The sequence below is a fragment of the Carcharhinus amblyrhynchos genome, chromosome 32, assembly GCF_965287045.1.
Source record: "Carcharhinus amblyrhynchos chromosome 32, sCarAmb.v2.hapA, whole genome shotgun sequence".
In the NCBI taxonomy this organism is placed as follows: Eukaryota; Metazoa; Chordata; class Chondrichthyes; order Carcharhiniformes; family Carcharhinidae; genus Carcharhinus; species Carcharhinus amblyrhynchos.
Window position 1 is genome coordinate 23200481 of NC_137355.1, and position 19300 is coordinate 23219780.

The 19300-nt window shown below is 45.3% G+C and overlaps 1 protein-coding gene across 1 annotated transcript; it reads right to left on the reverse strand.

The window, feature by feature from the left end:
* Positions 1-12824, reverse strand: mphosph10 (M-phase phosphoprotein 10 (U3 small nucleolar ribonucleoprotein)). The gene is made up of 11 exons (XM_080216022.1): positions 12727-12824; positions 11453-12104; positions 9165-9340; positions 8222-8390; positions 6880-7021; positions 6455-6522; positions 5080-5217; positions 3738-3848; positions 2755-2862; positions 1675-1905; positions 1-268 (listed from the first exon to the last, which is right to left on the reverse strand). The coding sequence occupies exons 1-11, from the start codon at positions 12792-12794 to the stop codon at positions 119-121; spliced, it is 2013 nt and encodes a 670-aa protein (XP_080072148.1). The 5' UTR covers positions 12795-12824; the 3' UTR covers positions 1-118.
* Positions 12825-19300: the final 6476 nt, after the last annotated feature.

A 19300-nucleotide genomic window follows, 5' to 3' on the forward strand; every position in this document is an offset into this window, starting at 1 on the left:
TAGAGAAAAATCAGTATTTTATTTGGGAAAAAAGCCATAGTTTGAGATTGCTTTTTTGGAATGTTCTACTATTAGGTACATGATGAGTCAGTAATGTAGAGGAGCTGAAGGGGCTGTATTAAAGTTTCAGCTTGCTTGCTGAAAGCTTTTGGTGTTTGTTGGGTTTCTTGGCTCCAACCTTGGCTCCTTTCAGTTCAGCTTTCACTTGATCTTGTAACTGGGAGAAAAAAGCCTTTGACGAACGTAGAGATTTGTCTTTCCCTTCATCCTTTTAATAGTAAAAAAAAAAGCAAGTTAGCTTTTGAAAATAGAAAATTTAGCTTTTCCTTCCTGGTGAATTAAAACCAGAGAGGCCATTAAGTCTATTGAGCCTGCACCAACCACAATCCCGGCCAGGCCCTATTCTTGTAAGCCTACACATTTACTCCACCAATCCCCCATGACACTAGGGTCAATTTAGCATGGCCAATTCACCTAACCTGCACATCTTTGGAGTGTGGGAGGAAACTGGAGTATCTGGAGGAAACCCTAATTACATTGAGAAACAAAGGAATTCGCGAATGCAGATTATCCCAGACAATGCTGCATAGTGCCAGGGTCTACTGCATAAACAGGAGCTCCTATTCAGAGCAGTGATGCCCCAGGGATATCTAAACTAGTGATGGGCAACGAGGCTGGTGAGAGGGTCACATGATTGTCGTCCTCCATCGCCAGGCCACAAGACTGAAAACTATTTCCCTTGAATAAGGATGAATACTTACCAAAATTTTATAAGTTATAGAAAATGCTTAATCAGTCATATATTAATAGAACTATCAACTTCAAGTGGTAAAAACAAAATGTTTACGCATGATTACACAGAGGGAATGCACGGCTCTCACAGTCAATATTGTGAGCAACCAGCATTCATCTCACTTGCCCTTGCTTCATGTATGTATCACTTCCATCAGGTAAAAAACTACATGAATGGAAACCAGCAGCAACCTTGCAACAGTCAACAATATGTTTTGTGGGCCACATCCTGAACCCTAATGGGCCACATGTTAGCCCTTGGGCTGCAGGTTAACCACTACTGATCTAAAGGAGTGAGTTTAAATGATCTTAACTACTTCACCATCTAGAGCCTTAAATAACTCAGTAATTGATTAAGTGAGAGTATTAAGAACGAGTAGGTAATGTAGAGACGTGAAAAGCAATTTGGGCAAATGATCTAATCCAAATATTTGCGTATTTCCAGCATTCAGTTTATCTTAATGGGTCAAAGGTTAGGTTAACATTTCGGGCTGGTTCTTTGTACAAGGATCCAACCATAACATTAACCCATCTTTTCTCTCTCAGATAGTGTATTTTCTGATATCAACCCCAACATCTGAAACTGTCAGGACTTTGAAGGAGAACAGAAGCAATTGAAATGACGCTGATGGGGAGAAGATCTATTTGTATTTGCAATGCCGTACAGGGAAGGAACTGGCCTGAACATTTTGTAAAGGAAACAGGGAATTGATTCATTCACTCCTTGCTGTGAACAGGACCAATGGTGATTAGCTGACAAAGGGAGAAACCATTGAAAGGAAATCAATTATAAATTTAACCTCAGTCAGTGAGGGACGTATTAATCAGCTTCATTACATAGCTGACTTGCCTGTAATATTGATCAACGTATATTGTACTCACCTTCAGCAAAGTTGCCTTTCCTTCCTGGGACAATTTCTTCACTTTCTCCATATTCTTTTCCTTCAATCGTTTGTTACTCAGCTTCACATTCATCTTCTCCAACATTTTCTGACGCGCTTCCTTCTCTCTCAGTCGCAGACGCTTCACTTTTTTCTTCTTCCTTCTCTCCCGTTTCTTGTCTGTTGCTGTCTTTTCCATGTCCCCCTGGATGTCCCCAGCTCGACCCTTCTCCTGTAATTATCAACCCAATTAGCAATGCTCAGACATTAACTACAGGTCTTGCATCTCATTCAATACAGTAAGCAGCCAGGTTCTGTACCAAACAGCCTCAATAATAAATTTCATGAACAACCTCAATAATAATATAGGAAGTCAGTATTCATTGAACTACAGCCTCCCTACTTGCCCATCACAGCACCCCGCCCTTTACATACCCACTGACAACAGATTGGCTGTGCTGCAGCCCCTTATTGAAAGTGTTCATCCTCACGCTCCATCAAGGAGTAACACAATTAGCAGCAGAGGGACAAGCTTAGCTTCTTTTTCTAAAGCTAAAAGGCACACTCATCTCGTACTTGTTTTCCAGCTGCCATCAGTTAGCACAGACTGGGCACCGTGGAAGTTAGTACCATTCCAAGGTGGAGATCAGCACTGTTTGCCCTCCTCTTGGTGGGCCGTGCGAGGGCTGCTCTTGGATGTTGAGAGTGGCCTAGTACTTCGCGTTGTTTGTGTGTGTTTAAAACTGGACCAGCAGATGGGCACCACAACAACTCAGTGAATATCACTGCTAGCTGTGCAGATACATGGATTTGGGCCAGTGTCTGTGGGAGTTTGCGCATTCTCCCTGTGGTTGCGTGGGTTTCCTCCCACACCCCAAAGATGTGCTCTTAGGCTGATTGGTGTAACGAATTGTCCCTAAATTATTCTCCCCTGAATCTGGTTTCCAATGGGGGTACTGTAAGCATAGACACGGGTCAAGGGAGGTATAGGAAAAATACATTGTTAAGATGGCGGTGTGGGCTCGTTGGGCCGAAGGGCCTGTTTCCCATGCTTTGTTCTTTGTTCTCTTTAGTCTCTTACCTTGACTTCTTCTGGTGCCAGTAGAGTGGCATCACTGATATTCACTGGTGCCACTTCCTCCATACTGATGGATGGCAGATTAGAGACCACCTTCACTTCAGGCACAGGCTAACAAAAGAAACACAAATACCATTACAAACTCACCCCGATCACCAGAGAAGTTTAAACAACCCTTTCTTTACTCCTCTGGCACAATGCCAGCTGAAAACAAGAAGAACGTAAGAACTAGGAGCAGGGGTAGGCCATCTGGCTCCTCGAGCCTGCTCTGCCATTCAATAAGATCAATGCTGACTGCGCTCTGGGTAAGGCAGCAAACAGAAAGACAGCATTATGATCAGAGAGTCAGAGTGCTGTGAGCTGTAGCAATAAACCTGCTCTTCAGGTAAGTGTGTGAAGGTCACAAACTGACTGCATCCAAACAGCAAGTGCAGTCAACTACAAAATTAACAGTTAAAATATCAAAGGAAATACACAGCACTTAAATTTTACACTTTATGTTTTGATGCCAGAATCTGAAATGTGAAATTCTACTCCAACATGGAGGGAAGAGTGCTTATGATTTTACCAGGTCCATCTGACAGTCGCCTCTTCTGAAAACCTAACTCACAATGTCCACAGTACCACAGGTATTGCTCAATGAAAGTGGACATTCTTCCTGTATGCGTCAAGATTGTGAGACATCGAATCACATTTTCCAGCAGGGTTGACAACAGCAGTTTCACGGAGCAAGAATTGTAGCTGCTTTGCCCTTTACCAATGTGCTGAGGCACATTGTGATTCTCCTCTGTCTTAGCTAGCTGGAATCAGCTCGACCAGCACAGTCCACAATAGTGCATGAGATCTCGTCACACTTAATGTCAAACAATGTAAGGGAAGTAATGACTGTCCAGTGGGGGTAAGTACAGCCTGTGATTGCAGCGGACACAGACAGTCCACACTTGTCTCCAGTTAGTCTCCAGCATGACACAATTTCCTTTACTCACCGGTTTGGGTGTGAACTGGAAGTTTGAAAGTGCATCCAGTTTGAGGAAAAGGGAATCCATACGCTTCTGGATCTCTGCATGCTGCACGTTTTCCTCTACTTCTGATTTTTGCTGCAATGAGAACAGTTTGATTAAAAATGGACCATGCATATAGCCACCCAACAGCATTGTGATCTCACACACTCAAACAGTGGACTCACAGTGACAATTTAAAAATTACAACCTCAACCTACCAAATATCAGATCACTAATAAACAAGAAACTCAAAATATTTCTGCACTCCTCAAGGTGCAGACTCTCGCTGGGACCCAGTTCCCAAAGGTGCAGACTCTCGCTGGGACCCAGTTCCCAAAGGTGCAGACTCTCGCTGGGACCCAGTTCCCAAAGGTGCAGACTCTCGCTGGGACCCAGTTCCCAAAGGTGCAGACTCTCGCTGGGACCCAGTTCCCAAAGGTGCAGACTCTCGCTGGGACCCAGTTCCCAAAGGTGCAGACTCTCGCTGGGACCCAGTTCCCAAAGGTGCAGACTCTCGCTGGGACCCAGTTCCCAAAGGTGCAGACTCTCGCTGGGACCCAGTTCCCAAAGGTGCAGACTCTCGCTGGGACCCAGTTCCCAAAGGTGCAGACTCTCGCTGGGACCCAGTTCCCAAAGGTGCAGACTCTCGCTGGGACCCAGTTCCCAAAGGTGCAGACTCTCGCTGGGACCCAGTTCCCAAAGGTGCAGACTCTCGCTGGGACCCAGTTCCCAAAGGTGCAGACTCTCGCTGGGACCCAGTTCCCAAAGGTGCAGACTCTCGCTGGGACCCAGTTCCCAAAGGTGCAGACTCTCGCTGGCACCCAGTTCCCAAAGGTGCAGACTCTCGCTGGGACCCAGTTCCCAAAGGTGCAGACTCTCGCTGGCACCCAGTTCCCAAAGGTGCAGACTCTCGCTGGGGGACAGTTACTGTCTGTTACCTCACCCAATTAGTCATCTTGTGTTCAAAGCCAGTGAGTGTTGTCAAATTATTTCATTTTTTTATTTGCAGGTGGAATGTGAGCATCACTGGCTAGGCCAGTGTCTCTTGTCCATCCCTAATTGCTCTTGACAAGGTGGCGGTGAGCTGCCTTCTTGAACACCACTGCAGTCCATTGTTGTGAGGACACACACCCACTGTTGTTAGGGAGGGGGTCCAATGAATTTGACACAACTGTGCACGGTCTCACCCGAGGCAGATTCGGCTCCGATTTCTCGCCTTTAGCCTTGGTGTTGAGTTTGTAGCAATTCCATTCAGATTAATCACTTGTTCAAACCTCATCTAAACACAAAACTGTTTGAGCCTCATGAGATTACCGAAGGTGATTACCTCAGTTTGCTTTAAGTATTCCTGCTCATAGATTTCAGCCAGGCTCTTTTTGCTTTTCTCATGGTCCAGGGTGAGTCGCTTTTTATATTCAAAGATCTCTTCTTTTGGTTTTTCTTTACGTACAACATCGTCCCAGGCCTGTAACACAGATCACACGATGTTTACTCATTAACTGATCAACCTCAAGTGACAGAACTTACAAAACAGGAATAGTGCAGTGAATCAGACCCAACTGATTCCAACATGGCTTTAGATACATCAAAAGGAACCTCAAGGAAAATCCACTGTTTATTGCAAAGTAAACGCATCAATACTGAACATTCATCTCATTAATCACAGCAGAAACAGAAAATGTTGCACAAACACATCAAGCCCAGAGTGAAGAAGTGAGGGTGACTTTGGGTGGGCCTCTCACCACAGCTCCAGCTCCAACCCAAACTGATCCAGCCATTGCCTGAACCTCCTTTTGCATCCTTAGCTACGATTCTTCTAGGATTGTGCTATTCTGATTGGTGAATAGATATTTTATCCCAAAAGGGGACATTTAATACTTGTCACCATAATGAAAGTGAGGCTTCTCTCAGGAACTGGTTTTGCATTTTCCTTTTTTCTTGGATTATATGTAGCCGCAAGCAATTAGAATATTAAATTATTAAACCTAAAGTTAGCCACAGCTGGCAAAGCATTGCCTTTCCAACAAGTTCCTCCTTACACTCCTGCTTACCTCAAGATCACAGCCCCGCCTATGATTGACTGACTGATGGAAATCATATTGGCATCACTCCATGACCACCACACCCCCGCTCCCAACTAATCTCTCTGCTCTCACATACAAAATACAGTAATATTTTCTCAATCTAATTACACCAATATATACTGCCAGATTTCCAAGGGTGAGAAAGATTAGTTTTATTCAGACATACAATAATTCAAGAATAGAGTTTGTTATAAATTTTGCAGATAAATGAATCATTAATCTAACTTCAATAACTCCATTACTTTCCACTCTTTACAATATCTTCATTCTCTACCCTATTCACTGTCACTTTCTTTTGCATTTCCCACTCTTTGTTCTTGGTTAAGACTTGGTTTTCCTGCCGTTTTGTGTTTGGTTTTAATGGAGCCACACTGTCTCTGCAGCACCTCATGTGAATACTTGGCGAGCACAAGCTGCCCATGTAATTTGGCACTAATTCACAGTTAGAATATTCCAAGCCATCCATTGCTCAACATACCAGAGTATGGGGCAGAAGCTGTGAGGCTGGAGATTTTCCTCAGTAACTTATTTCACAGTTTTGTGGTTTGTTACTCAGGAAAATCTCCAACCTCAACAGATAATATGGTCCAGGAGTTATTGACAAAGCTTTCCACAGACCTGGTCTTTAATCCTCTGCATAATAATATCCTCCAGTTGAAGTGTTGTCTCCTCAGTAATGACAGGAGCTGAGAAGACAGATCAGAAATTAGCACAAACTCAGTACAAAATAAAGTATAAACAGCTTAATGTTTCAGGTCAATGTTCCTTCATCAGAACTATGAATCTGGATGTAAATTAACATATCTGAAGAGTTAAATCCTTTCTGGCTGTACAGATGCTGTTTGATCTGTTGAGAATTTCGAACATTTTCCATTTTAATATCCGATTCCAGGATGCACAGTGTTTTGCTTTTCTATAACACAGCTTAATGCTTTGCCAGTAAACGCACTGTCTTATACATCCAGACAGACCAAAAACATTTCAAGTGGTCATTGTTAGCCTCTCTGCCCGTTTTGCAGTGAATGTGCGAGGGAAAAACGTACCCTTCCTGACTGCGTGATCAAACAGGAGATCCTCCTCCAGCAGGCTATTTTCTGGACGTTTCTGGGCAGTGACCTCTCCCAGGAGCTGCCAAGGCTTCTGCTCCAAGGCGGATTTCTCCAGCTGCTGGATTTGTGCATTTAGCTATAGGAAACAAAACACGACACGGGTTATCTATGGAATTACATAGAAAACACAGACTGGACACCAAGGCGCTATTCTCCACACTAACTGTATTCTTAGCCCATGCCAATGTTCTGTTCTTTCAACCACTGATCCAACCCTTCCCTAAAGTCACTCCACAACCTCTCAACCTTTAGCAAACATGTTTCTCTTGCTCTGTACTATAATCATTTTACACTTAACCTTGCATGCATATCTCAATCACAAAGAACAGTCTGTTTTTATCTACTCTGTCCAATCCCCCCAGAATCTTAACCTCTTGTAACAACAACAACAACCCTAATCTTTCTAGAGCAAATTTCTGCAGCTGCTGGAAATCTGAATTAAAACTGGAAACACTGGAAATACTCTCAGAGGTTCAGGTTGCACCTGTGAAGAGATAAAAACGCCTGATCTTTTCAAGGGTGGCATGGTGGCACAGTGGTTAGCACTGCTGTCTCACAGCGCCAGGGACCTGGGTTCGATTCCCAGCTTGAGTCACTGTCTGTGTGGAGTTTGCACGTTCTCTCCATGTCTGCGTGGTTTGCTTCGGGTGCTCCGGTTTCCTCCCACATTCCAAAGATGTGCGGTTTAGGTGCGTTGGCCATGCTAAGTTGCCCCTTAGTGTCAGGGGGACTAGCTAGGGCAAATGCATGGGGTTATAAGGTTAGGGCCTGAGTGGGATTGTGGTTGGTGCAGACTCAATGGGCCAAATGGCCGTCTTCTACACTGTAGGAATTCTATGATTATAAGGCTTTCTTTGTATTGAGTTCTAATATTACCTCTTGCTTCCCCACAAATTTAAAAATGCTCATTCTCAAATTTAAATCCTTTCACAGTTGTTACCCTCCCTGTATCTGTAACTTTATTGAGCCATATACTCTCCAACCCAAAAATCTCCTTCCTCCAACTGCAATCCTTAATGTCTCCCTCAGCCCCATCGTGGCCACTATTGGTAATCCTACCATCAGCCACATAGACAGAGAGCTCTGGAACTCCTCCCTAAATCTCTTTACCTGCAAGACCATCCTACAAACTCATTTCTTTGACTAAACCTTCGATTATCTCCAGGCTAACTCTTTTGGGGCTGTTTATGGCTCAGGGAAGTGTTTTGAGATTTATTTTCTGCTGTAAGTGGGGGTGAATATTATACCCTGAATTAAGTTTAATTACAATAATTACCTTTTCTTGACGTATTTCGAAGGCTGATTTGGGCTCCTCTGGCTGCTTTTTTCTTATGTGTTCAGCTGATTCATCCCCATCACTGTCATCTGACAGATTAAATCTAACTTTCTTATCGACTCTCTTGGCCTCTTGGCCACTCTCGGATTCAGCCATCTCCTCCTGGTCTCTGGGTCACAGAAAGAAAACCAAATAAATATGGGATATATACTCTGGTTCTGTAAAAGAAATGCATCTGTTTTCAGTTTGTTATTCTTTGTTAATTAAGTGTAATATCACAAATCAAATCTTGCAGATTACTAGAAAGATGTGTGGCACAGACCAATTGCTGGAGCAGTGCAGCTTATAATTCTTTCAAATAGCTTCTGCTGGACTCCATTGGAAGTGGTTCTGAGGACCAGGACACTAAGTCCGGTGGCCCAGGGTCCATCCCATCACTAATCTCAGTTAGACTGTAGGTTGGCCTTCTACATTTGATCTCAGTAATTGTATACAAATGAAAGAGGTTCAGCAATCCAGGTACGTATCATTAAAAGCCAAACCAAAGAGAACAGTTAAGACCAGTGGGTGCTGGACTGCATCATAAGGTGTATAACAAAAATATCAAAGCAGTACCCACTGCAGGTACACAACGTTGGTAGTCTTCACCTGGAATATGGTGTGAGAAGGAAGTCCAGCAACAGTCACCTGGATTATATGTGGCACAAAAGAACGGCTAAACCAGGTTTATCTTCCAGGTGATGAGGAGGATAAGGGGTGATCTGTTACCCACTGTCAGTGAGTCAGCTGACACTCAGTCTCACCCAAGACAGGAACAGCCACTTGAACTCAGAGGGAAGACAGTGCTGCTGGAGTTGGATCCAGTGCTTAGGGCTTGGGAGGAGAGGGGGGTATTGGTAGGGATGGGAGGAGGAAATGGAGAAAGCAACTTGAGAAAACATACTTATCGATTTCTTCTTCCTCCTCCTCAAATTCTTCTGACTGTGGTTCTCCTTCCGCCTCATCGCCTTCATTCTCCTCATCGCCTTCATTCTCCTCATCGCCATCTTCTCCCATAGGTTCCTCACCATCGACTGGGTCGAAGTAATCCTTATACTGCAGGTTCCTGGAACTCTTGGTCTGACAAAAGCAAACAAAAATCAAACGCGTAAAAACAGTAATATTACAGAGTTCCTCACTCTGCTGTCACGTCACAGATCATGACTTTGCCCAACCTGCAGCACTGGGCACAGCCAGAATCCATCATCCCTTACTGACAAAGAAAGGATGTGTAGCCAAGCTGCTGTCATATCTTGACCAATTAACTGTCCAGGCTATGGCTTGCAACAGTATACAAGACTGGTCCATGGTCAACCTTGTGTTTCAAGAGGGAGACGTACCTACTTTCAGGTAGATTGAAACGTGTAGTGCCCCACCAGGCTGTGTCAGCAGTTCCCGTTCATTCAGGGAAACTGAATGCCTGGTGCGTACTGAGCAGTTTAGAGAGCAGAGTCTGAGAAACAAACGGTTGTACAATGCAACTACTCTAACTGGGTGCTGTCCCATCTTGCTTTCCCAATCCACATCCTGGAACTACCTCGGTCCTATGAAGTTTATTGTGGAAGTCCCTCTTCCACCCCATCAGGATAGTCACTCACTGACAGCAGAGGCTTTAGTTCTACCTGGGTACTAGGATTCTTGGCTGAAATAAGGGCATTCCGCTGGACTGGCCACTGCCTGAGCCCCATGGAACAGTGATGCTATTAGCAGGAGATGCAGAGCTATCTCCCTATAAGCCAGTTATGGGGGTCGCTGGGTTTGGATAGATGAGTATGCGCTCTCAGACCAGGTTATGTACCTTTCCCATAGTTTTCAGTCTCTCTGCAGTGTGGGTGAAGTAAGAGTGGCAGAGAGACAGAGACAACTGCAATCTGAGTCAGGAACATTGTGTCTGTTGGTCATGTCATTTGGATCAGCGTGTGATTATTTCATTAAAGATGTTCATTACAACTCCTCCCGCAGTTAATGCATGGTTTGTGTGTTATCGAGCTACCTCATACAGTGGTCCAATCCTCAGCCTCTGCTAGGCAAACTCATCTCAGCTGAGAGAACAGCGTGGGGGTAGAATTACCCCATGAGCATTGGAGACAGAGGGGAAAACAGGGGTTCCTGACCCTGGTTACAATACAGAGAATTGTGCATACTGGATGAAGGATGTACCACCTCCCACGACCCAATAGTCCATTGCTTCAACTCATACCTAAAGAATGAACACTAACTTGTATAACTTGTACTGGAGTATAACGTTGGCAAATGTGAGGTTATCCACTTTGGAAGAAATAATAGTAAAATGGAATATTATTTAAATGATGAAAATTACAACATGCTACTGTGCAGAGGGACCTGGGGGTCCTTGTGCACGAATCGCAAAAACGCAGTCTACAGGTGCAGCAGGTGGTCAAGAAGGCAAATGGAATGTTGGCCTTTGTAGCGAGGGGGATTGAATACAAAAGCAGGGAGGTCTTGCTGCAACTGTACAGGGCACTGGTGAGGCCGCAGCTGGAGTACTGTGTGCAGTTTTGGTTCCCTAATTTGCGAAAGGATATATTGGCCTTGGAGGGAGTACAGAGAAGGTTCACCAGGTTGATATCAGAGATGAGGGGGGTTAGCTTATGAGGAGATTGAGCCTGTACTCGTTGGAGTTTAGAAGGCTGAGGGGTGATCTTATAGAGACATATAAGATAATGAAGAAGCTAGATAGGGTAGAGGTAGGGAGATTCTTTCCACATAGAAAGGAAACCAGAACTAGAGGGCACAGCCTCAAAATAAGGGGGGGGGGGTCAGTTTAGAACAGAATTGAGGAGGAACTTCTTCTCTCAGAGGGTAGTGAATCTCTGGAATTCTCTGCCCATTGAAGTGGTGGAGGCTACCTCGTTGAATAAGTTTAAGTCACGGGTTGATCGATTTCTGACAGACAGAGGAATTAAGGGTTATGGGGAGCAGGCAGGTACGTAGAATTGATCCACTTCAGATCAGTCTTGATCTTATTGAATGGCAGGGCAAGCTCGAGGGGCTAAATGGCCTACTCCTGCTCCAATCCCTTATGTTCCTCAAGCTACTGGAGACTGATGGGCATTCTTAAGGCCATATTACAGCAGGGGTCATCACTGATACAGAGCAGAGGTCAGTCCCACCATAGGGCAGGGGTCAGCACCATCACGGGCAGAGATAAAAACTAGGCAGTATTATTACCTTTATCTTGGTCTTTGTTTTTGGAATAAGTTCTTCATCTTCAGAAGGAATATCTTCAAAGTAATCCACTTCATCATCGTCATCATCATCTTTCTGCTTCTCTTCTTCCTTTTCGACTTTCTCCAAAAAACATTCCATTTCTGAAAGTCTGAAAAATTTGTCGTCTAGTTCTGAGCTACTGGCAAACTGAGGGCTTTTAGCCTGCAGTTTAGTTCTTTTCTCAACTTCATCAATATCAAAGTTAAGGTCAGAGTCTTCATCACTAGGATCTTCTGTTTGAACTGCTTCTTTTTCTCCTATCTGCTTTTCTAATTCTTCCTCCTCCTGGGTAGTACCCTCCTCAGTCTCACCATCTATTTCCATACACTCATTATTTTCAAAGTCTTCCCTGGGAGTTTCAATCCCCACCGCTCTTCTATCAATCAGTTTCTTAAAAGTGCCCTTCAGTAAAGAAGCTACTGTATGTTTGAAATAGTTCAACACAGAATCATTCTGTAGTTCGATCTCCTGCCAGATTTGCTCTTCATCAAACTGTTCTACGACCAGCTCCTTCAGTGGGTTTCCAGCAGCAGAAACTGGTTCTTGTGCCTTCTGTAAATCATACAGCTCCTTAGTGAGAGCAGTGAAGTCAGACGCCAAGCCATCCTGTACACTAGGAGATAGATAAGTACAGTTAATCCACAGTCTTACCCTGCAATGCAACAACCCAGCTTTCACCTCTTACACATGCAATTTCCCCACATGCCAATTGTCTCAGAAAGATATTCACTCGCACGTTTCTATGGGAAAGTCTGTTTGCATTTATCCCAAAAAGCAGGCAGTGCACACCCAGTCAGTATAACTCAGGTCCAGATAGCGCACTCCCAGTCAGTATAACCTCAGTCTAGACAGTGCAACGTAACTCCAGCCCGGGCAGCGCACTCCCGCGCGGTATAACTCCAGTCCGAACAGTATATTCTCGCAGGTGGCGGGGGGGGGGGGGGGGTCTTTCGGGTCAAACCAAGTAAACAAACTCAAATTACATTAGGACAAAGAAAAAGGGGGCGGCTCCCCAAAAGGAGGGGGAACGGCCCGAACAGAAACAAAAAGTACAAAGGAAACTTAAGACACGGCAAATCAAAATGTGATTGTCGGGGTCTATAAGGCACCTCAGCCCCTGCTGTGCCCAATGGGCGCGGAAGGCGTCGACTGTTCCCGCGGACACCGCGTGCTCCCTCTCCAGGGACACGATCGTATCCGCGGTGGCGGGGATATTCTCGCCGGCTTTCATTTACCTCAGGAGAAGCTCGGGCTTCTCCACCGCGCGCTCCAATCGCCGCGTGCACTCGCCCAGCGCCGCCATCTTCCCGCCGGAGTCACACACAAAGCATCCCCGGAACCCCGGCCCCCGACCCCGGGTTCCGCCCTGCACCCCACACCCCCGCCCCGCCCCCGGCTCCTGGCCCCGCCCCCGGACACGCCCCCTGCTCCCCGCCCCCTGGCTCCCGCCCCCTGGCTCCCTGCCCCGCCCCCCGGCTCCCGGCTACTGGCTCCCGGCCACGCCCCCCCCGGCTCCCGGCCCCCGCCACCTGGCTCCCTGCCCCGCCCCCCGGCTCCCGGCCACTGGCTCCCGGCCACGCCCCCCCCGGCTCCCGGCCCCCGCCCCCCGGCTCCCGGCTCCTTCACTTTCCCGCCGCTCTTCAAAGTTTCCTCTGGTTTGGGAGCGGATTTTGCCGCTGGAAGCAGCCGGGACTTTCGGCAATGAGACCTCGGGAGGCCCGAGTTGGCGCGGTTGCTATAGTAACAGCGGCTCAGCCTGCGGCCTGTGTCCCAGTGGACGGGATGGAGCTGAGCCTCCGGAGTGAAGCTGGACACAATCCGCCCAAGAATCCCCTGAGAAAGTACACAACACCGCCTGGGGACTGACAGCCAAACTACACTCTGGTAAGCTTGACAATCTACTGTACACAAAGCACAGTCAGAAATCTCACAGCAATTCAAAAATAATTATTTACAAAATAATGACTGGAATGCGAGTTTTTACAGCTAATCAAGTCTTAAAGGTACAATGTGAATGGAGAGAGCGTTAAGCACAGGTTAAAGAGATGTGTATTGTCTCCAGACAGAATAGTTAGTGAGGTTTTGCAAGTCCAGGTAAGTCGTGGGAGTTACAGATAGTGCGACATGAACCCAAGATCCCTGTTGAGGCCGTCCTCATGTGTGCGGAACGTGGCTATCAGTCTCTGTTCAGCGACTCTGTGCTGTTGTGTGTCGTGAAGGCCGCCTTGGAGAATGCTCACCCGAAGGTCAGAGGCTGAATGCCCATGACCACTGAAGTGTTCGCCAACAGGAAGGGAACAGTCTTGCCTGGTGATTGACAAGCAGTGTTGATTCATCCATTGTCATAGTGTCTGCATGGTCTCCCCAATGTACCGTGCTTCGGGACATCCTTTCCTGCAGCGCATCAGGTAGACAACGTTGGCCAAGTCACAAGAGTATGTACCGTGTACCTGGTGGACGGTGTTCTCACGTGAGATGATAGCATCCATTTTGATGATCTGGCATGCCTTGCACAGGTTGCTGTGGCAGGGTCGTGTGGTGTCGTCACTGTACTCTTGAAGGCTGGGTAGTTTGCTGCAGAAAATGGTCTGTTTGAGGTTGTGCGATTGTTTGAAGGCAAGAAGTGGGAGTGTGAGGATGGCCGTGGCGAGATGTTCGTCTTCTTCATCAGTGACATATTGAAAGCTTCAGAGAGGACACTGTAGCTTCTCCGCACCGGGGAAGTACTGGATGACGAAGAGTATTCTGTCCGCCGTTTGTCTTCTGAGGAGGTTGGTGTGGTTTTTCGCTGTGGCGGGTTGATCAATGAGTTAAGCGCCATATCCTGGTCTTACGGGGGCGTCTTTCAGCATTTGTAGGTGTCCGTTGCGATCTTCCTCATCTGAGCAGATCCTGTATATACGGAGGGCTTGTGTCTGAATGAAGAACTGGTTGTTAAAGATGAAGATGTTGTGGCCCAGGATGAAGCAGATGAGTTGTAGAATTGCGTCTGGAAATTGGCAGTTGTCAGCGTTGAGTACTGAGGCAGTTGCAGCAATGCCATCATCGTGGGGGATGCTGGTGGCAAGTGCCAAGGTATCCATTGTGATGAGGAGTATTCCTGGTTCATGGGTGCTGAGTTTGTGTAAGAAATCCATAGTGTTGCGACAGAAGCTGTGGGTTCTTTGTACGATGCTTCAGGATGTTCTTGACGTAGCCGGAGAGGTTCTCACACAGGGTCCCATTGCCTGATACGATGGGACGGCTGGGTGTGTTGGCCTTGTGTGTCAATGGGAGACAGTAGAGATCTCCAACGCGAGGCATACATGGGATGAGAGCACGGTGAGTGCTCTGAAGATCCGGATCAATGGTCTTGATCAGTCTGTTGAGTTGATGGGTGTATTGTTTGATTGGATCTGCGGGTAACTTCTTTGCAGTAATCTGTTCTGTTCAGTATGACAGTGGCCCCTCCTTTGTCTGCTGGTTAGATAATGTTGCAGTTGGTCTTGAGAGTGTGGATGGCGTTGCAGAATTGCCGAACAGAAACTAAAACCAAGTTCTGCACACGTGAGGACGGCCTCAGCTGGGATCTTGGGTTCATGTCACATTATCTGTAACCCCGACGATTTGCCTGGCTTACAAAATCTCACTAACTGTCCCGGCTTGAGACAATTCACACCTCTTTAACCTGTGCTTAACCCTCTCTCCACTCGTGCTGTCTGTACCTGTAAAGACTTGATGACCCATTCCAATCATTGTCTTGCAATTGTGTCTCTGTCTATATGTGCCGTATTTGTGAACCCAACTCTCTGCTCACCTGATGAAGAGGCAGTGCTCCAAAAGCTCGTGCTACCAAATAAACCTGTTGGACTTTAACCTGGTGTTGTGAGACTTCCTGCTCTGCCTACCCCAGTCCAACAACGGCTTCTCCACATCATGGCACATAATGCAATAATATAACCGTTGCTTTTTAAATATTTATCTGTCAAAGGCTGGGAGTGAATTATCTAAGGATAAATGTTACAGGGCCACATCTCACAACCACACTGGAAAGTCATGTCAAGGAATTTAAACTCTTTCTTCTGTATGAGGCAGAAAGGCAAATATTAAACATAAAAAATACTAATCTTTCCAAGCTTAAAGTGTGATTATTACTAATGTCAGGGTACCAAAATAACACACGGCATGGTGGCCAGGAATAAACCTAAAGCATCTTAAAATGATTTAATGCTGATTTGTTAAATCAATTCACATCTTAGTGTCAGAAGAAAATCTGAATGAATCTCTTGGAAATGAAAAATGGAATGTTGACCAGCACAACAATGAATGTAGCTTATAATGAATCAGGAGACTGATGGTGTCCTACAAGCAAAGTTTAAACAAAAGTGGCTTCCTAAAAGGAGTTAGCACAAAGAGAGGGTCAGCGATATCCTTCTGTGGGCAGGAAATTTAGGATTAAGTTTATTTTAGTGATTGAAACCTTACTGAAGAGGACAGCAAAATCCAGATAATATTTTTGAGGAATCCAGCACCAATCTCCAGAATAGTCAGATCGACCAGTAGAGATTTCAAGGCCTCAGACAGGAATTAGATCAATTAGTTTAGGGTACCTGAAGTAAAGAAAGCACTAATTAGAAAGGACAAACTCACAATATCGCAGGCTGTGGATACTGCCAGAGCACACTGTACTGTGTACAGTTCTAGTCACCCTGTTATAGAAAGGATATTATTAAATTATAGAACCATAGAACACTCTAGCACAGAAACAGGACTTTTTGCCCTTCTTGGTTGTGCCAAACCATTTTTCTGCCTCATCCCACTGACCTGCACCCAGACCATATCCCTCCAAACTAGAAAGATGCAGAAAAGATTTACTAGGATGCTACCGGGACTTGATGGTTTGATTTATAAGGAGAGGCTGGTTGGATTGGGACTTTTTCCTCTGAGGCATAGAAGATTGAGGGGTGATCTTATAGATGTCTATAAACTAATGGGGCATAGATCAGCTAGATAGTCAACACCTTTTCCTAAAGGTAGAGGAGTCTAAAACTAGAGGGCATAGCTTTAAGGTAAGAGGGGAGAATACAAAAGAGTCCAGAGGAGCAATGTTTTCACATACAGAGTGATGAGTGTCTGGAACAGGCTGCCAGAGGTACTAGTAGAAGCAGGTACAATTTAGTCTTTTCAAAAGCATGTAGACAGTTATATGGATAAGAGGGATATGGACCAAATGTGGGCAATTGAGACTAGCTTTGGGGTTGTTAAAAAAAAAGGGCACATGGACAAGTTGGGCTGAAGGGCCTGTTTACAGCATGGAAACCTCTTGACTCTAAGACATGAAACCATGAGCAGACAAATCATAGCTACTGAAATCCTAGCCAGTCCTTGGCATATTGTGGGAACCAATTTATTCACATACAATCAAGAATGGTACCTCACAGTCACAGTCACAGACTTCCACTCAAAGTTTCCTTTTGTCTGGAAGATGAAAGACTTAAGAGTTACAACAATCATCTCAGCAGTACAATTTCTGTTTACTGAGCCAAGGATTCCTGAAAGGTGAATATGTGACAAGGGCTCCCAGTTCACAACCAGAGAAGTTAAGGAATTCACTGATCAGAATGAGTTTATCATCAGCACACTACCCTTGAGGACACATTTATAGAATGACAAGCCCACATGGTCAAAAAAACCTATGTGAAGTGTCAAGGGAAAAGGGAAGACCCAAAACCTGTCTTATTGTCACTCTGACCCACTCCCGCAAGGCTGACATGAAATCAGCTACAGAGCTGCTGAATGGAACAAAATATAAGACTACTCAGCCAAATAAAATCCATCCTGCAAGTGACAGGAGAAAGTGAGGCAACAACTCACTGAAGCACAGGAAAGATGTTTGCACTTCAACAAAATCCCTACCTGTGCTGCTAAAAGGACAAAGCGTGCACATACAGCATCCAATCATGGAAGCTTGAAGCTCAGCAAAAGTTGTTGCTGAAGCTGAGATACCAGCGTCCGTGTAATTGAAACCAAAACCAGGGAGCAAGTAAGAAGAATCAGAGTCCATGTGCAACTCCACCACAACTGGGAAAAACAGACAAGATCATCAGCAGCACTGGAATCGCCGATATTCAAGGAAACAACCCCAACACCAGCAGCAAGTGACACAACAGTAGCAACAGTGACATAAGAACATACAAAATAGGAGCAGGAGTAGGCCACCTAGCCCCTCGAGCCTGCCCCGCCATTCAGTAGGATCATGGCTGATTTGAAGTGGATCAGTTCCACTTTCCCGCCTGCTCCCCATAACCCTTAATCCCCTTGTCTTTCAGAAATTTATCTACCCGTGACTGAAACATATTCAACGAGGTAGCCTCCACCACTTCAATGGGCAGAGAATTCCAGAGATTCACTACCCTCTGAGAGAAGAAATTCCTCCTCAACTCTGTTCTAAACTGACCCTGCCTCATTTCGAGGCTGTGCCCTCTAGTTCTGGTTTCCTTTCTAAGTGGAAAGAATCTCTCTACCTCTACCCTATCTATCCCCTTCATTATCTTATATGTCTCTATAAGATCCCCTCTCAGCCTTCTAAATTCCAACGAGTACAGGCCCTGCTTCTATTTCTTATGTTCTTACATGAGCACAATGCTGTATTAAACCTGTTTGGAGGGTCACCTTTATGGGATTGTTTTGATTGGGATAGCTCGTATATTTCTTAAAGGTTGTACATTATAATAGTTGTTTTGTTTCTTGTTTGTAAATGATAAAAGTTCTGCTAATTTTCTTACTATACATGTTAAGGAGTTGAGGGGGTTGAGCTATGAGGAGAGGCTGAATAAACTAGGCTTGTACTCGTTAGAGTTTAGAAGAATGAGGGGAGATCTCATTGAGACGTATAAGATGATGAATGGGATGGATAGGATAGAGGTGGAGAGGCTCTTCCTGCTCAGAAAGGACAGTAGGACTAGGGGGCACAGCCTCAAGATAAAGGGGGGGCGGTTTAGAACAGAGTTGAGGAGGAACTTCTTCACTCAAAGGGTGGTGAATCTCTGGAATTCTCTGCCCGTTGAAGCGGTGGAGGCTACCTCGCTAAATATTTTTAAGACGCGGGTTGATGGGTTTTTGATAAGAGAGGGGATTAAGGGTTATGGGGAGAGGGCGGGAATGTGGAACTGAGCCACGACAGATCAGCCATGATCTTATTGAATGGCGGGGCAGGCTCGTAGGGCTAGATGGCCTACTCCTGCTCCTATTTCTTATGTTCTTATGTTCTTATGTTAACTATATTCTTAAATAAACTTTGTTTGATAAAAGCTCCCTTGTGGGTCATTTCAATCACACCTGAAGTGAAACATATTATGCTTATCCGAACCAAATTCAAGATGCAAAACTAATGATCCAGGTGGACTTTGTAAAACACTGGTGTTTCTGACCTGAACCATAACATTATCAATATCAAGGATAAAAAAAACTACAAGAACATTTAGTTGCAAAAATCCACAAAAATGACCAATAATGAAAGCTAAAGCTATGGGAGTGCAGCATTGATCTTGCTTCAGGATAATAAAGTGGTTGAAGGGGCTAACACAACAGATACTGATGAGAGAAATTTGATTTTAGTGGAAATGAGAAATATGTGAGGCAGGTTTTCTATTTGTGGCTGACAATAAGGAGTCTGACTGGAAAGCCCAATGGAATCTGGAAAAATTCTGTGTATACGGAAGGCTTATCTGTAGGGGATGGCTTCTTTTATGTGTTTAGGGTAGAAGCTGGAGAAATAGACTCAGCTTTTTTTGTGGATTCAGCTCCACTTATCCGCCTGCTCACTATAAC